This window comes from Canis aureus, chromosome 5 (assembly GCF_053574225.1).
Source record: "Canis aureus isolate CA01 chromosome 5, VMU_Caureus_v.1.0, whole genome shotgun sequence".
Taxonomy (NCBI): domain Eukaryota; kingdom Metazoa; phylum Chordata; class Mammalia; order Carnivora; family Canidae; genus Canis; species Canis aureus.
The window spans coordinates 26002403-26020538 of NC_135615.1; the positions used below are offsets into that span (position 1 = coordinate 26002403).

Genomic DNA, 18136 nt, shown 5'->3' on the forward strand with positions numbered 1-18136 from the left:
ATCGTGTGTACAGGCAAGTTAACATTCTTCATATCGACTGGAAGGACAACTGCACTTAACCGATTCTATCCGCTCCCTCCCCCCACCTTTTTTTTTTTTTTTTTTTTTAAATCCTAGGGGCTCAAATAGTTGGCCACTGAGAGTTTCTCAAAAATCTCTCAAACTCGTAACATTTAACATGCTAGAAAATGAATCCAGCACCGTAGGGGAAAGTTGCCAGAGAGATGGATCATAAAGCTCTGAATGGCCTACAAATTGCAAAGTGTAGGGTAAGGTGCCGGAGAGAATATGGATGTGAAGTTCCATAGCGGGTGGAATCAGGAAACATTTTATAGGAACTCTTACCAAGGATAACAGTCCTTTTTTTTTTTTTTTCTTCCTTTTTTTTTTTTCTTTTTTTCTTTTTTTTTTCCCCCACTAGATTAACTGCAGCCCAGATTCCCTGGCATTTTTCGTGCCTGGTAAGAGAGAATTTCTGCATTCCAAGTCTAAAATGGACACAGACCTTTCAGACCCGCTCTGGCAATCCTTCTAGGTTTCTTTTTCACAACACGACTGAATACAAGTGGGTGCCACGGACTCCACAGCGCCTGAGCTGAGGGGAGAAACTTTCCTGTCGACACTAACGAGCCAGACAAAAATCAGATATACTTTCCCTTTCTCAAGATCCCAGCTCTCTACTTCTCCCGATAAACTCTCCACCCTAGTTTGGCGACACGTAAAACAACCAGAATCACATTAATTATTAAATTAGAGACCGCATCTCAGACCAACCACCATGATTACGTAAAAATTACCTCTAATTTCTGCAACAGAGTACACCGGGCTATTTTAATGCTTTATAATTATCCATCCTCCTCCTCCCGCCCCCCCACCCCCCACCCCTTCTCTCCCTGCACTCTTCCACCACCGGAAAGGGATCTTTGCAAATGCAAGTCGGAGGAGCGGGGGATTCGGTAGGAAGGGATCTTTAAATGGGCCACCAGGGCTCCGTCAGACCCGCATTTCAAATGACATGAGCGTGCACGCGCGCACCCCGCCCCGGGACGCCGCGCCCCGCTCGCCGGTCCCCGCCGGTCCCCGCGCCCCTTGCACCCCAGCGCCCCGCTCGCCGGTCCTCGCACCCCCTGCACCCCGGCTCCCCAGTCCCCGCCAGTCCCCGCACCCCCTGCACCCCTGCGCCCCGCTCGCCGGTCCCTGCACCCCTTGCACCCCAGCGCCCCGCTCGCCGGTCCTCGCACCCCCTGCACCCCTTGCACCCCGGCTCCCCAGTCCCCGCCAGTCCCCGCACCCCCTGCACCCCTGCGCCCCGCTCGCCGGTCCCTGCACCCCTTGCACCCCCGCGCCCCGCTCGCCGGCACCCGCACCCCCTGCGCCCTCTGCACCCTGCGCCCCCCTCGCCAGTCCCCGCACCCCCGCGCCCCGCTCGCGGGTCCTCACCTGGTCCCCCCCTCCCTGGCACCCGCACCCCCCGCGCCCTCTGCACCCTGCGCCCCCCCTCGCCAGTCCCCGCACCCCCTGCACCCCCGCGCCCCGCTCGCGGGTCCTCACCTGGTCCCCCCGCTCCCTGGCACCCGCACCCCCTGCACCCCCTGCACCTTGCACCCCGCCCGCCGGCACCCGCACCCCCTGCACCCCCGCGCCCCCCTCGCCGGTCCCCGCACCCCGCGCCCCGCTCGCCGGTCCTCACCTGGTCCCCCGGCTCGCGGGTGTCCGCCTGGAGCCCACGCCCAGCCTGCCGGCCCCCGCCCCGCCCCGGCCCCGCGCCCCGCGCCCCGCGGCCCGGGACCCCAGGGAGGCGCCCGCCCGGGGCCCGCCGCCCGCTCCCGCCGTCCTCGGGGCTCCGGGGAGGCGCCCCGGCTGCAGCCGCCCCGCCCGGCCACGCGTGCCCGGGGCCCCACTCACATTCGGTCGGGAACTAGCAGGCGGCCCTCGACCATCATGTCCGGGAGGAAATCCAGCTTGAAGGCAGAAGTCATGGTCTCGGCGCGCGGAGGCTCCGCGCTGGGGGCGGCGGGGGCGGCGGGGGCGGCGGGGCGGGGGCGGGGCGGGGCGGGGGGCGCGCGTCCGAGCGGCCGCGGCGGCGAGACGGGCAGGGGCAGGTGCGCGCGGCCTCCCGGCGGCCGCCCGAGCGGCACTTGTCACATTCTCTCGCTCCCGCCCTCCGCCAATCCCCGCCGGAGCCCCGCGGCCGGCGCCGGGGCTGCGGAGCGCCAGGTGCGGCGAGCGGAGGCGGAGGCGGAGCTCCGCGCCCGCCGCGCCGCCGCTTAACCCCTGCGGGCCCGCGCGGCCCCCGGAGGGGGAGGGGGAGGGGGAGGGGGACGGGACGGGGGAGGGGGGCGGCGGGCTGAGCTCACCAGCTGCAAAACTAGCCCGACTTTCCCGGGGTCCCCAGCCTCGGGCCGGTTGCGCTCAGTTCCCCGTTCGCACGGCGCCCGGCGCGAGGCCCGAACCGCCGCCCGAGCGGATCCGGTGCCACCGTAGCGCCCGAGCCCGGGTCACCCGGCGGCCGAACCCCAGCAGCTCCCGGGCCCGCCGGCCAGAAACGGGCCCCTCCCGAGGGCTTGCTGGGCCCGGGCCGCCCGCCTGTGCGATGTGCTTGCCACCGGCAGGAACAATGATAACTGACTGATAACAGCATCCGTGGGTTAGCCCGGGGAAAGACCCGATAAACGGCCCAGGTGACACTTGGGGACTTAGCTCAAGGCTTTCAGGACAAAGAGGACTCGCGTCTGCACGCGATTGCATTTCCCTCGTATCCTCTGCGCAAACGGAGAAGTTCTGAGAAGGCTCTGAATATGGGAGTCACGGGAATCACGTTTTCTTTAAAAAAAAAAAAAAGAAAGAAAGAAAGAAAGAAAGAAAAAGAAATCAGATCTGTCATTTTCCAGTATTGAAGAAAATGACTGAAAACCAGCGGCGACTCTGTTGGAAGGAAGGCTGGGAGATCTCTAAGGTGGTGGCCACGAAGCTTAAACACCCACTTGACATTTGGATGTGTGGCTATTTACTAACAGGGATGGAGACAAGGGGCCAAGAGCTCACACATGAAGAGAAAGAAGCAGGGAGTTTAATTTTCCCAAGTGATTTGCAACCTTCTGGAAGGGTAAGGTACATGGTGGCGGTCTCCTTCGCTACTGTCATTGTTTTGTCGTTTGGGCATAAGGATGCAACCGAACTTTTCACCATGTCACAAGTACGGGAAACTTCTTTGTATCTCGGGTGCTGGAGCAGCAATCATAAATTGCACGCCAGAAGTTCACAGCCGGCGCCTTTGGGTAATCACTTTTATTTTGCAATGACATCACACCTGGTGATGTAATCACAGTAGCCCGGAGGGTTAAGCAAGTCGGTCACGTGTGGTTAAAATACATCAGGTGTGAGATGTATCAGACACCATAGTCTGGAGAAAGGATCTTTTCTCGCCAACTTCTCGTGTGATAGGAAAACTGACCATCTTTTTGAGATTATGAAGAAGAAGTATTTACATACCAATTTTAAACCCATATTTCAATTTTAAAACCAGGTTTGATGGCCTGAGCAGTATGAAGCAACAGGCCTGGAGTATGCAGTTAAGCCTATACATACCGAATGGACTTGAGTACCTTCTTCTTCAGCTGCACAGTGTATCTGGCTTTGACCAACACAGTTCCAATTCCAAGACAAAGGTAGGGCTAGGACCACCCTTCCTTTGAAAATACTGCCTTTCTGAGGAACGAGGTCTAGGTTCATAAGGAATCGAAAAACAGAGGCAGGAAAATGAATTCTTAGCTCCAAAATACCCAAACTTTTCCTGATAGGACTGAGTCCCATTTATTCCCCATCCCTGCTACCACAGGCTGCCTTTGAAATTATAAGAATTTTATTGGTCTTTCAATAATCTTAATAAAGTAATTAACTGGATAAATGAGACCAACCTTGTCAGTTCTTGGTTTTTCATATATCATTTATATAAATCCCAAATGTACGTAATGAGCTGACTGTGTAACAAATTTATTTTAAGAATGAACAGAGCTGGCCTCCAGAACGGAAGCAGAACACAGCCGCATTAATCAAAAAAGAGAAATATTTTCAAATCAGCTGTGGAATAAAGCTACATATCTACATTCTATAAGGTAGAAAAAAGCTTCATTAACATGTACACTTCTGAAATATTTATTTTCTCCTTAATTGCATGTGAATTAGTTGGGAGAAGCTGTAGGGAAGCCCTCTTACTGACTTAAGCCTTCTCAGCAGTTTGTTAAATTCTAGCCTCAAATCCCTTGAGGCAATAGTGGATTCAAAGCAGCTTTTAATCATACTATAAGGAGGGTGAAGTAGTATGTAAGTAGGTCATAGAGAAAGAATTACAAGTGCATAGGTTATTGCCTTCTTCAGCAACTACAGTGTACCCGAGTTTTCAAAGCACATTTGCTTTTGCCATGTGAAGTTAGAAGCAAAACCAGAGTCAAATGCAAGAAGAAAACTTGCTCTTACATGGGATATCGGGACAATGTGAATCCAAGGAACGCTTATGGAGTGAAGCCGTGTTTAAATAGTTTGGCTGCCAAATACATAAATAACACGATGATTGTACAGGTATTGATGTAGGTGCCAAAGAGGAACAAAATACACACATACACACACCCCATAGGGTGTTGTTTCCATGATCATAGCACACGCACAATAGCCCTTTTAAAAAATACAAATTTCAAAAGCTCTCGAGTCTAAAAACGAAAACAAAACAAAAACACCCAACCAAATACCACCTGATGAAAAGCGCAAATCTCTCGTTTTCACTGCTTTGGCAGAAGGAAAAAACAAAATCTAAAAACAACTCAATGGGGCCCCTTTTTTAATTTTCATGCAGTAATGAGCCATCAGGTATCATGTTTTGGCAGTTGGTGTTATTTGGCAGACAGCTCCACTGGGCCGCTGTTGAACACTTGGGTTCAATGGAGCTATTTTCTAGCCAAGGATCTTATCAACAGCACTGAAAAGGGATGAGGCCATCAGCGGGCCCCTCTCGTGGACATGACCTGGTTGGTGACACCACTGCGTGCTGACGTCACTGGGGACGGGCCTGTTGTGGACAATGAAGGTTCCTCATAGTTTTAGCTTCATTGTGGAAAAACCTTAAGCTCTTCCCTAGGCCCATCCCCCTACCTTCCCTAATTGTCTATTTTTTTTTTTTTAATCAACTTGCTATTCATTTCCCAAACAAAAGGCAATTCAAGAATTGGAAGCACTTCAAGGGAAAGTTTCTGAATGACCTCATTTTATATGAGGCCTTCCAAGGCGATCGGGTGCACTGTGCTGTTTCAGCAAGCCGCTTCCCCCCTCATGCCTCATCTCAAACGGAGTTTTCTGCAATGGTCATTGTCTGAGCGCTGAATTATCACTGGCATTAAAAAAAGCCCACAAACCTCTCAGTAGAAACGGCGTGCTAATAAAATGCATTTGTGCACAGAGTACACACTGAGGGAACTAGAAGACTCCTATCCCTGCCACCCCATTCCATCAATGAGCCAGAATATAGTCCCTTGGTTATACAGCTTTCAACATGTTTGCACCAAGTTTATACCATAACTTAGAGACTGGGTGCCTGATACATGGTGATTTGTGTTCATAAGCAAACAATTTTTCTTCCGTACAGACCTTGTATATTTAATAACAAATTTCCATTTTTAATTGTTTCTATACACGTCACACGTGGCAATCTGCTTAAAAGCAGAAGACTATCAGCTATGTTATTGCAGATGTATCACTACTGTTCCATCTACTGAAAAAGCCTCCTTCACAAAAGGGTCGTTCCCCACCTTACCCCCCTCCCCCCCCACACACACACACCTCACTTCTGGCTCACCATTACGAACTAGAATCCAAAACATCTTTCCCCTATCACATTTTCAAATTCAAATTTTATTAACATAGCTGTTCCGGCTTAAAAAAAAAAAAAAAAGCCTAATGTGTTCAGAGCCATTTGGAGCAAGAAATACAGGCCCTATAAGGGGATTTCCCATCATTTCTAGCCAATAAATTTGAAATCCACATGAATTTTAAGTACCTGAGAGAGTATCTGACTTTGTGGCCATGTGTTTGCTCTTGGCTTCCTCTAGTTTCATTAGCAACTTGCAAAAATAAACAATGGTGTTCTGTATGTGCTTGAAAAAAGCCAGACAGATCCTTAAATGATATATTTAAATTATATCTTTTCTTCATTCCATAAAGGTATCCCTTAAAAAAATACTTATGTCGCTAATCAGAAATTTAAAATGATCACTTTATTATCTAATCAGAAATTTAAAATGATCACTTTATTATCCACCAACGCCCTCTGCCACCAGCCCCACCCCACCCCACCCCGCCCCTATTTTCAATTGAAAGCTTCTGGAACGGTGACTTTGTCACATTCCTAAAATGACTTAAGTAAAATTAAATGCCAATAAAGATGAAGTAGTTATTAAAGTCTTATTTTACATTTTTACGGGAATTTTAAGTAGTCACTCTCCCTTGAGAACAGCTGCTACTGGCTTTTTGCAATCTTGTGTTTTTCTGAATCTGTTTTTAATAGAGCCAAAAGACATAATGGTGAATTTATCTTCCTTCTGAAGAGGCCCTCACCATGAAGATGGTTCTTTGTGTACATACCTTCGTGCTCCGAAATGAGATGCCCCTCTAGAGTTTCCAGAAGCTTCCATTCCCAGGGGATGAAATGCTAACACCGCGGGTCGGTCAGACCCAGAGCCCAACCAGCTCATCACTTCCCTCTCTAACTTGCCCTTGCCCTTGCCTTTCTCCATGGTACCGCTGCCACCTTCTTCACTTCCCCCTCTTTAGCTTTCTCAGATGGCAGCCAGACAATGCCAGAAGCTTCCCTCTACAGCTGCGTGTCTGAGGAGGCAGGTGACTACCAAAGTGAAGAGAGTTGTGGTTGGTTGCTTATGTGCAAGAGAAATCAAGTTTGCCTCGCCTTGACCAGAGCTGGTTTCTGAACTAGGAACAGCTGTCTGTGGAGTGAGCCATGGGATTCCTTTCCAGACGTTACCAGAGGGCGGGAGGGGTGGGGGAGGATGCAAGTCTGTGTCCCATGAAGGGAGGTCGCAGGAGATGAACCCGGGGAAGGTGGCAAAAACGGTGCACAGAGCCAAAAGGGCTGGTGTGGTGATTTGCACCCCAAGGCACCCAGTGAAGACCTCTGAAGGAATGTTCCATTGGCCTCTTGATGATCCCGAGATGGGTCAGGCGACACCAGGTACCCTTATCTGGTGCCAGCCTGGCGGCAGGAACAGAATTCATACCGATCAGAAGGAGGCGGTTAATTCCCTGGCAGTCTGCCCTCCGGCACCCCCCCCCCAGGCCCACAAAAGGTTTTCCCCGATTGGCCACAAGTTCTCATCTTACTGTCACGTGTGGTTGGATTAAAAAAAGGAGACACTTCTGCTTGATGAAATTCACCAGCTGAGCAGCAACAGCTGGGTGGGTACAGCGTGGGGTGGACATGAGGTCGGGGGGGGGGCAACAGGTGGGGGGGTGTGGGGAAGGAAACGGGGGGCTGGGAGCTTCAAGCCTTGGGGTGGGGCTGTCGGGGACAGATCTGGGCAACGATCAAAACCTTAACTGGGGAGGCAATCTCAGTGTGTTTGTTTTTTTCTAAACAAACACATCTTGGAGTGAAGATTCAGAGAGTAAAATCTGGGGGTTCCGTAAAACCAAGCACACGAACCCGCTCTACCCGCGATGCTGGAGGATCGCCCGCAGAGGGCTGGGGTCCCCAGGTCAGGGCCCACCTGACGGCGCGCACGCAGGCCAGACTCCAGGCAAATGCTACCTTCAAGCTGAGTGGAAAAGACCAGATGATCTAAGAACCAAACCGGGTTGATTCTGCATCTGATTCCGTCAAAGACGGACTGACACCGGCCACGGGACATTTACTTTACCCCTTGGTCAGCCAGACCTTTGTCACACGCGTGGCCATCATTTCCTCGTAGGGACAAATGGCTGAAAGATCAAAATCTACCGTGATCCTCAAGTAAGGAAGTGCGATGTGTTAACCTAATTATTACTACAGCCATTACATAACACAGCTATTAAAGCGACATGTAGGTTGAAGATACATTAAGGTTTTGAGTACAGGAAATTTATTTTTTCCCCTATAATATGGTTCAAATCTCTAAGCCATTTTTAGCTCCTGGTAGAGGTTTTTGAAAATCCCAAATGGCGTTTTATTTAAATTTGCTTTTGATTCTAATTCCCCTGAAGTCCATGAGGGCCAAAAAAATAAAATAAAATAAAATAAAATAAAATAAAATAAAATAAAATAAAATAAAATAAAATAAAATAAAAAAATAATAATAATAGTGATTTTTTTTTCTTCCTCTTTAAAAGAACTACCCAAGATCTTCGCGGAAAGGTGGCGTAGCTATCTTCCCAAGCTAAGTGGATGTGTTCTATGTTATCTCCACTGCTGAGTGTGAGCCTTGATGTCAACCCGTAGCTCAGTCTCAATACTCTCTGGAGGCTAATAGGTACGTTTGCCCTGTTTCCCAGGAATATAGCGGGAGAGGTGTGAAAGACTTCGGGTCTGGGGGAGAAAGGAGAAGCAGCTAGGGATTTTGTTGTGCTTCATTTTAATAACAGAGATCACTCCAGGGTGTCCTTAGGACACCCGCTTTCTCCTCCTCACTCACCCTGCTTTAGGTTCCCCATCCTCTGCACCCCGTTCAACTCCCCATCCTGCATCACACCCCTGATACCTTTCTACCTGCTGCTCTCTCTCCATTTCCTGACTGTTGCGAGTTTCTGGACGGCTGAGACTATGTCTCGTATCCTGCACAAGATATATTTGTGCCTTGATTGGTTACGATTGCAATAGGACATCTTTTGGCCCCTCTTACAGAAAGTTACCTTTCAACGTCATAGTGCTTTAAAATTCCCTCTTGTCTGCCCACTCCTATTCCCATTGTGCAGCTTAAAGCCTGAGAAAAGTGAGGCACAGGATGCTTTAGCTCAAAGACCTCATGAACTGGAAGGCGGATGAGTGAGGATGGAGGCGGAGGCGTTACAAGTCAGAAGCAAATGCCACTGCAATTTTTCCTTTCATATTCATTATTTTTCTTTTCTTACTGTACAGCTTCCTTAGTGGCAAAATTCTGAGGTGTCTACAAATCAAAGACCATGGTGGAAATGCAGCACCGAGGAAGAGATGGCTTTTAAAGTGTCAGGTGTTCATTAGTTACGCTTTCAGGTAGGCAGGGAAGGCATCTGGCCGAGTCCTGAGTTTGAATCCCTCCCACCATATGAGCTGTGTGTCCCCAGGCCTATTACTTAACCTTTCTCTGTCTCAGTTATCCATCTTTAAAATGGTGATAACATAACTACTTCCAACTCTTGGATGCCAGTGAGGATTAAATTATACAAAATTTTAAAAACCCGCCTAATGTAGTGCCAGGCATAGACTGTTCATAAATTTTGGTTTTATTCCTTACTTCCAATCATAATCCACTCTCCCCAAACACCCCCAATGCCCCCCACCCAAATCTCTGTTTAAACCTGGAACTGGCAGGTGGAAAGGAAAAGAGAAAGCCAGTTCTAATCCTATTGTTCTTGTAGCATTAAAGTTTCACGGACACTTCCACTTCTAAGGCCACCAGCCTGACCCAGAGGGAAGAAGAAGGCTGCGGTTTACAGAGAGAAGCCACTGAGCAGCCTGGGGATTGGGGTGAGGTCTCCATCCCTTTTCATCAGGTCAGTTTCCAAAGAGAGGGTCCAAACGAGTCCTATTTGCTGCCACCAGGAACTTAGGCCTCTTACCGCCAACCCCGAGAGTTCCCATTTCCAGAGATGCTTCCTGAGTCATCTCTGAATGAATGGGTAAGCCATCCACTTCACAGAGCCCGAAAGAGAGCTGGGGCTCCCGACCAAGCTATACAGGAAGCAAGACACGATAAAGATCAGGACATAGTGGGGCCTGCAGCCCTGGTGATACCGAGATCAGCTTTACAAGAGGGTGACCAGCATCGGAGCCATGTCTACAGAAGGTACAACTGTGCCCATTCTAGTTAGTTCCCACACCAGCCAGCAGTGCCATCCAGAAGTTCAACATGGACTTTTTTTTTTTTTTTTTTTTTTAACCAATTGCAGTCACAGCCTTTCTCAAGACAGGGATGAAAAAAGCCACCATGTCGTAGATGTACGTGTCATCACTATGACTATAAACCTCAAGCTCTCCTTGACCAAGACAACAAAGTTTGTTGAGCTGAATGCTTTCACGGGGAAAATTCTAGTTTTCCTTTTTTTCTCTGAGGGCATGCTGGCAAGCTCTGCTTTATAAACTCCAGTGATTCATCAGGTTCCCAAGCAGCCAATCATGGGCGGGTCAACTTGGAATGGGCTGAGGTGGCAGCTTTGAGCCGCCCTGGTAATACATGTCACTCTGGGCTGGTGTCATCTCCCCACGGACGCCATTTCCTGTTAACCGTGATGGTCTTGACATAGGAGAAAATGTGCTGAGATCAGTCACGGTCAGAAAAAAAGCTACAGAGCTGATGAGCATACCTGTGCATGATAATCCCTAATGACACTGCATGAAGCAAAAGGCTGTGCTGGGGAGGGAAAGGGTATCTCATCCCAAATCAGGGTTCCCCAGCACATTTCTGAGTTGAGTGGAGGTGCACGTGTGTGTGCACTCTCTCTCTCCTCCCCCCCCCCCGCCCATGTACATCTAGCTTCCGTGTCACTCCCATCTCTGTAGACTGTGACCATGTGATTGGAAAGGTGCTTCAGCTCCAGGACACTTCATTTCAGTCCCTAATGGGCGACAACATTAAAGCCTCACATATGCTCTCCTTCCTCTGACACCCTCTTCCCAGTGTCAGTTAAGTAAAATGCCACGAATTTCAGTTCTCTCCAAACCACTGCCTTGTCTTTCCTACACAAGGGAAGTCACTGTGAGTTCAGAAAAGCTCCCAACGCCAAGAACCATCAGGGAGGCAATAGGCTTGGGAAGGGGTGGGGGGCACCCGTCCTTCTCAACCACCCCTCCAGGAATGACTGGAGTGTAGAAAGAAATTCAGTGAAGGCTGAGAGAGGTGAACCGAGGCATTGCTGCAACTGAATGGACCCTCCTGTCCTTGCTCTTACTCCTTCTGGAAGAGCGTGCAGATGAATGCTATGGAGCTGGGGATATGCCGATGAACGAAGCACATTCTGTTAATGACTCTACAGAAATCTCCATATGGGAAATGAAGGGTATGCTTTGCATCTATAAATTCTGGCCCCTTAAATTCAGAACCACCATTCCCACCCACATCACCTCCTCCCTCTGCATGTTACCTATCCAGGGTGTTTCCAGGGCTGAGCGGCAATGAACTTTCCATCAGCCACCTTTTCACCTAATTAACCACCTTCCCCCCCATGACAATAATTGGTATTGAGTCACACTTTGAATGACTTCCTAGGAATTCAAGCATGATCTGCACTTGCCATAAAGTTCTAGATCTGAATATTAATCAAATGCTCTCCTTTGTTTTTCAGCCCCAAAGGGGTATTTTGCAACTGTACACACTCCTATTTTAAGAAAGAAAAAAATGTGAGGTTTCATTTTTGACAAATAAAAGAGTACTAATACACTGAGCTTATAGATCTCAGTCTGTGGTCTGCGGAACACATCCATGTGAGTCTTTCCAAGGCTCGGGTGCGAAGGGACTCTGGATGCAATCGTTACTCTATTAAAAGAAGCCATTTTCCCCGTTTGAATCTTTTGCTGTTCCTTTTCTGCAAGTCTCGGCTTTGAATTAAAATTTACTTTGACATTTGTTTAGGTCACTATGGAGGGGCATCATCGCACATGGAGGCTGATGGCAGGGTGCAGATTACATTTCTTCTATACTGCTGCGGAATTAGATGCAGACAAGTTTGCCAACTTCAGGCAACCTCACACCATCCCCATCAGGCTAAAGGAAAGGATATCTTCGTGCTGGACCCTGGAGTAGGGGGTCCCCAAGTTCAGAAAGCTGATGGTGGATCAAACCACAGGAGAAGCAAAGTAAGAAAGGATTTTCCTTGTTCTTGGACCTAATTATGACCACCCAGGGATTAAAGTGAATGGATCACAAGTAAATAATTGTAATATAGTCAAAAATTCAACATGGAGGCTTCCAAGTTATTTCTTTATTTCAGCATGCTACTGACAAGCAGCTAGGGAGCACAGAGGACCACTTTTCTCCCAAACTGCAAAAAAAAAAAAAAAAAAAAAATTGCTTTGCAGCCTTTGTTTGGAATAAAAATTTCCCATGAAAGCAGAATCTAGGTGTGCTGGTAACAGTGGGCTTCAGATATAAAGCTTCGTCAATTACCTTTTATGAGCTCATCCTAAAAGCAATTATTGGCATACCCGATGGAATGAGCAGTTCAGATCCCATTGGAAGTAAGAGAAGATAATAAGTATGCATTTAAAATCCACTCTATTCACAATGGATAACTTTTGAAATATTATTATACTACAGATACATTTTGGGTCCACCCAGGCTCTGAATACAGTCAACAGAAAATTGATACTTGAGAATGCAATTTATTTACCCCAAAACATTAATTTGAATAGTTTGGAATTAGATATTTCATAACACTTCACCTTGAGTTAAAAAAAATTAAAATGCATTGTCCAAACTCTAAAAAATGGTTAATGTTCCATAACTGTGTTTTTGTAAGGAATGCATTTTGTTCCTCATGTACTGAGAGCATCACTAATTTGAACCACAATACAATCCAAGAGGAAATATATGTAACTAAATATCTAAAAAAAAATTTTTTTTTGTCCTTTCAAATGATCTCCCTTTTGTGTTTAAAAATTAGGTCCTTAATCTTCCTTTATAAATTTACTAGTATTTTTTAATATATTGCTGCGGCAGGAACAACTAATTAAACCAAACACTAAAGTGTTAGATAAGATAAATTCTTTAAAGAAACCAACCTTAGTAAGATGATTTTCATGTAAATCAATGACTACTGAATATTCGAGGACCCTTTCTTTCACATTAAGCATGAGAATAAGAATGGTTTCAATATTTGAGAAGTTTGAAACAGATTTTCCCTTTTTTTTCTTTTTGAACTCTGTTTTCACCTTAGAAACCAATGCTTATGCTACAAAATGAAAGATTTTCGAAGACATGAGAAACGTTTGCCCTGCATAAAAATGCATTTTATGAGCACATAACCATATATCAAAAATCAATATATTCCATGGAGACCTTTAACTTGATAACTTAAATAGGCTGTGGAACAATAGTTTGTGACCAAAATTCTCAGGGCAAAAGTTCTCACGTGTCCTTGAATTTCGAAACTGTTTATCTACCTGGATGCCAGAAGAAGAAGTAGAGGCTAGAAATAACAATTTACTTAAATATTAGAAATATTCCCCTTAACTTCTCTTTCATCCTTATGTTCCGTGAGTCCACCAAAATAGGCAAATTTAACCCCCACCCCCAGCATTAAACACTGTAGAGGCATGTCTGATAACAAGGTATTTGCCAGAATGATAATGGTATTACAAGCAGTCTCAATCAATACATTTCTTTCTGTAGTTAACAGAGAGGTAAGCAATAAATCTCTAACTTAATCCAACCAACATAGCTGCAAAATGCAAAAAGCTTTATGAATGATAGATATTAAATTTTTTTAAAAGCACAAAACCACAAACAAGCAGTTCTAAAAGCCCTTCATTCTGTAGAGTCTATACAAACAAGATTAAAGCAGATAAAAAGGGTGTTGAGAAAGAAAAAAAAAAAAAAAAAGCCCCAGACATGCATTAAGCTAGTTTGACAGCTCCATTGTTCAACCGGTCCCATTGTCAGACCCAAAGATGTATTCAGTGCTACAATGTCTGCTAGCAAATAAACAAAAGACTACATTTTTCAAAGCAGGATGCCAATTCTATCATAATTCTTTCTCTGCTTCCCGAAAGGTCAGTGGTGGCTCATTCTTGGTATGTGATCGAACCCTAACACAGATGCAAGAAACAAATATTTGCTTTCAATACAGAGGGACCCAGGACGCCATGCATGAACAGAGGTCTTTAAACAGGTACACATTTTGGCAAACAGGATAAAGTGATCCAAACCTGGTAACACAGAAGGACTATTTAGGTAGGCTAAGTCCAGATTAGAGCGGTATTTGGAACGCAAGTCTAATATGGAGTCTCCTTAGCTCCTTTTTCGGTGATTATTCCATGCAGAGTGCATGATAATGAGAGGCTGAGACATTGCAAAGGAAAAGACAAACCAAGAGCCAGATTCCGAGCCTTTAAAATTATCCACTGGCCACTCACAAATAGCAGGGAACAAATACATGATATGCTTTCAAAAGGCAACGGGTGCAAATATAACTCGCGCTGGGCAGTCCTTTCCTTTCTCTCGCTGGCTCCCTTTCTCCCAGTCCTTGGTCTTGATTTTGTTTCTCTCTCTCTCTCTCCCTCTCTCTGTCTTGATTCTTTTTTTTCCCCCCCTCTAAGATAAGGAAGCTACTTGATGCTGAGCATGATTATTGTCTCCGGCAGCTCTAGAAACTAGAAAAAGCACACATTAAAAACAAAGGACACAACAACATACCTTAAAAGCAGCTCCTCATTTCTCATAGTAACAGCGGATTTGGGACAGCGCATGCTTTCTACACTGATACACTGGTAGTCTCCACAAAAGCCAGTTCAGAAGTGCGCTCAAACATCAATGCCACAGTAGCTGTTCACTAATGCGCTCTCTCTCTCTCTCTCTCTTTCACTCTCTCTCTTCCTCTCTCTCTCTCTCTCTCTCTCTCTCTCTTTCCCCACTCTCTTCTCTAGTCAAATTCTGAATGGTGGAGCAAAGAGGTTCCTGCAGATTCACTAAGTAGAAATAATCCTCTCTGACAAGTTATGTTGTCTGGGCATATTTTTACATTAATACACTGTGCTGCCTATAGGGGTCTTGTTTGCATTCACTCAAGCCTGCCTGGTGTGAGTTCTCCTAATTACCATCTTAAAAAATTGGAAAGAAAAAGAAGGAACTCATTTACCTTTTTCTTAGACATAGAATAGCCAAGCCAATGCCACATTTTCTTTTTTGCTATATCAACTATCAGCAGGCATCGCAGATGACTACCAGAGGATTTGGATAGGTCAGTGTGCTAAAAAGGATTTTTGCTTCTCTTTTCTGGGACACTGAATTCACAGTTGGATTCATCTATTCCTTTCCTCTTGTCCTCGGGAAGAGTGACAAGGTCAAGACCCTTAGCCCCACCCTGGGTCATGGATGCAGAAGATAGAGATTGGGGGACTTGGAAATATTTTAACTCTGTGCACACCAGAGCTCTTGCAATCAGAGCAGGATTCACCTGAAGCAGGACATCCAAAGGAGGCAGGCAATGCAAAGATTGTTTGGTCATATTGAAGTCCTAGTTGACACCGGAGCATCATCCTCAAAAGACCAATTAGATATTCTTTTCCAAAATCGGAAAAATCAGCTGCCCCTACTTCATTATACTCAACGGGCTTATTAGATACAGTCAGCCAGGGAAATATGCATTCTACTTCTGTTTATCAGAACTAGAAGAATTCCATGCAGATTAGCCAAGTAGAACAGCAGGTTAAACACACAGAGAAAAGACGAGATGCTATGGACGGAACAGTCAGTTGTCCAAAAGTGCAAACTAAGGCATCATTCTGTGTGCTCGCAGGAAGCCAAGAATGCTCGCGGTGGGTATGGAACAATGCAGGGCAGAGCCCGAAAAAGAGCTGGATCACTGAACCCTGGATTCTTCACCCCCGGCTCAAAGCATGTCCCTGTCCTCCACTAGCACCCGCCGTGAACCTCAGTAATAATCTGGGGTTACAACAGCTGTGGGAATAATAGTGGGGTGGGGAAAATCACGGTGAGCTCTGTCTCTCTCCTATTTGAAGAGCTGGAATATAACCCAATATCTTGCTAAGACCTCTGACCTCTGAGCCTAGTCTTGGCCCAGAGCTAGGCAAGTGGAGATGGTCTGGAGGGTGCTGACGGTTCTTCAATCTACTGCACAGAAATCTCGCTTAGTTTTTCCATGGCGCTGAGGACAATAAAAAGCGGCAATTCAGAGCAGTCACCATCCCTATTTCTGGATGACAGGGAGGCAATATGATGGATAACTCGACAAAGGTCAAATGATGAAATAATGCTTGTCCCTAAAACAATCACATTTTTACATTCCCCTCCTTCCTTAGGATTAGGACACATGGAAGTTATAGAGTGAGTATATAAAAATGATTTACCTTGCCAAAGAATGATAGTACTTAAAACCTAAGATGTTCTTTAGAAGCAAGATAAACATCACATACATGAACATGGGACCAGAGAGATCTTGGAGGGAGGGAAAGAGTTGGAGCCATTCCGCTAGTGACCTAGCCTCTCCATGGCTCTCTGACTCCCATTCTTCAATGGGGGGAGAGGGCAACAAATGCTAATTTGTTTAAAGCACCTGAAGATCCTATAATGAAACTGGGTGTGTCCTGTTATTTTAATTTTTATTATTATTTTTTTTTGACGGGGGGGGGGAGAGAGAGAGCGCGCGAGTGGCAGAAAGAGCAGAGGGAGAAGGAGAGAGAGAATCTCAAGCAGGTTCTACGCCCAGTGCGGAGCCCAAATCTGGATGGATCTCGGGATCCCGAGATCATGATCTGAGCCAAAGTCAAGAGCCTGATACTTAACCCACTGAGCCACCCAGGCACCCCCTATTGATACAAATATTTATAAAAAGTGAAATAAGTGGCCTGACATTGGCCACAGTTGTGTCTCTTAGAAAAAGGTAAAACTGTGCTGCTCAGACAAAAAGCTCTTTCCTTAATATTTTCATAAAATTCCTTAAAAATTTTTTAAAAATGATTTTTATTGGGGTAAAACTGACATACGGTATTAGTTACAGGTATACAACATAATGATTTAATATTTATCTATACCGCAAAAGGATCATCACAGTGAGTCTCGCTAACATCCATCACCACACACAATTTCTTTTCAGTGATGAGAATTTTTAAGATTTGTTCTCTTAGCAACTTTTAAATATGCAATGCAGTATCATTAACTGCATTCACCATGCTGTACATTAAATCGACATGGTTTATTTGATAACTGGAAGTTTATTTTGGCCACCTTTCTCACGGTTCTCTGTACATATGAGTTGAGATTATTTATTTAAATTCCATGCATAACTGAAATCATATGGTATTAGTCTTTTCCACACGTAGCATAATGCCCCTAAGGTCCATCCATGCTGCTGCAAATGGCAAAATTTCATTCTTTTTAACGGCTGAATAATATTCCAATGTGTGCACGTGCACATGGTTGTGTGTGTGTACATGTTCCTTACCCATTCATCCACTGATGGACACTAAGGTCATTTCCTTATCTTGGATATTGTACATAATGCTGCAATGAACAGGGGGATGCATACATCTTTTTGAGTTCATGTTTTCATTTTCTTCAGATAAATACGCCGAAGTGGAATTGCTGGATCGTATGGTAGTTCTTTTTTTTTTTTCTTTCTTTTTTTGAGAAACCTCTATACTGTTTTCCTCAGTGGCTGCACCAATTTACTTCCCCACCAACAGCGCACAAGGGCTCCCTTTTCTCTACATCATCTCCAACACTTATTTATTATCTTTTGGATAACAGCCAATCTGACAGGTATGAAATGATATTTCATTATGGTTTTGATTTGCATTTCTCTGGTGATTTGTGATACTGAGCATCCTTTCACGTACCTGCTTCCCTTCTGTGTATCTTCTTTGGAAAAATGTCTATTCAGATTGTCTGTTTGCTATTGAGTTGTAAGAGTTCTTTTTGTATTTTGAATATTGACACCTTATCAGATAGATGATTTGCAAATATTTCCTCCTATTTGGTACTCTGCTTTTTCATTTTGTTGATGGTTCCTTTGCTGTAGAGAAACTTTTTAGTTTGATGAAGTTCTACTTACTGACTTTTGCTTTTCTTTGGCTTTGCTTTTGGTATCAGATCCAAAAAAATCATCACCAGGACTAATGTCAAGGAACCTACTGCCTATGTTTTTTTTCTTCTAGGAGTTTTATGGTTTCAGGTCTTATATTCAAATCGTTAGTCCATTTAGAGTTAGTTTTTGGGTATGGTATAAAGTA

General features: G+C 45.8%; 1 protein-coding gene across 11 annotated transcripts in view; it reads right to left on the minus strand.

Annotated features, from left to right (window-relative positions):
• The window catches only part of CELF2 (CUGBP Elav-like family member 2), an 814981-nt gene that overhangs the window by 304363 nt on the left and 492482 nt on the right, over window positions 1-18136 (minus strand). For 4 of the 11 annotated variants that reach the window (XM_077897254.1, XM_077897251.1, XM_077897252.1 and 1 more), the window contains exon 1: window positions 1906-2051. The exons of 2 other annotated variants lie outside the window; for them this stretch is intronic. In XM_077897254.1, the coding sequence (XP_077753380.1) occupies window positions 1906-1979 (74 nt within the window). In that variant the 5' untranslated portion in view covers window positions 1980-2051. Of the gene's footprint in view, window positions 1-1690; window positions 1711-1905; window positions 2052-6630; window positions 6653-14095; window positions 14239-14582; window positions 14827-18136 lie in introns of those variants that run through there. 5 more of the 11 variants (XM_077897247.1, XM_077897246.1, XM_077897253.1 and 2 more) reach the window with 4 other exon arrangements.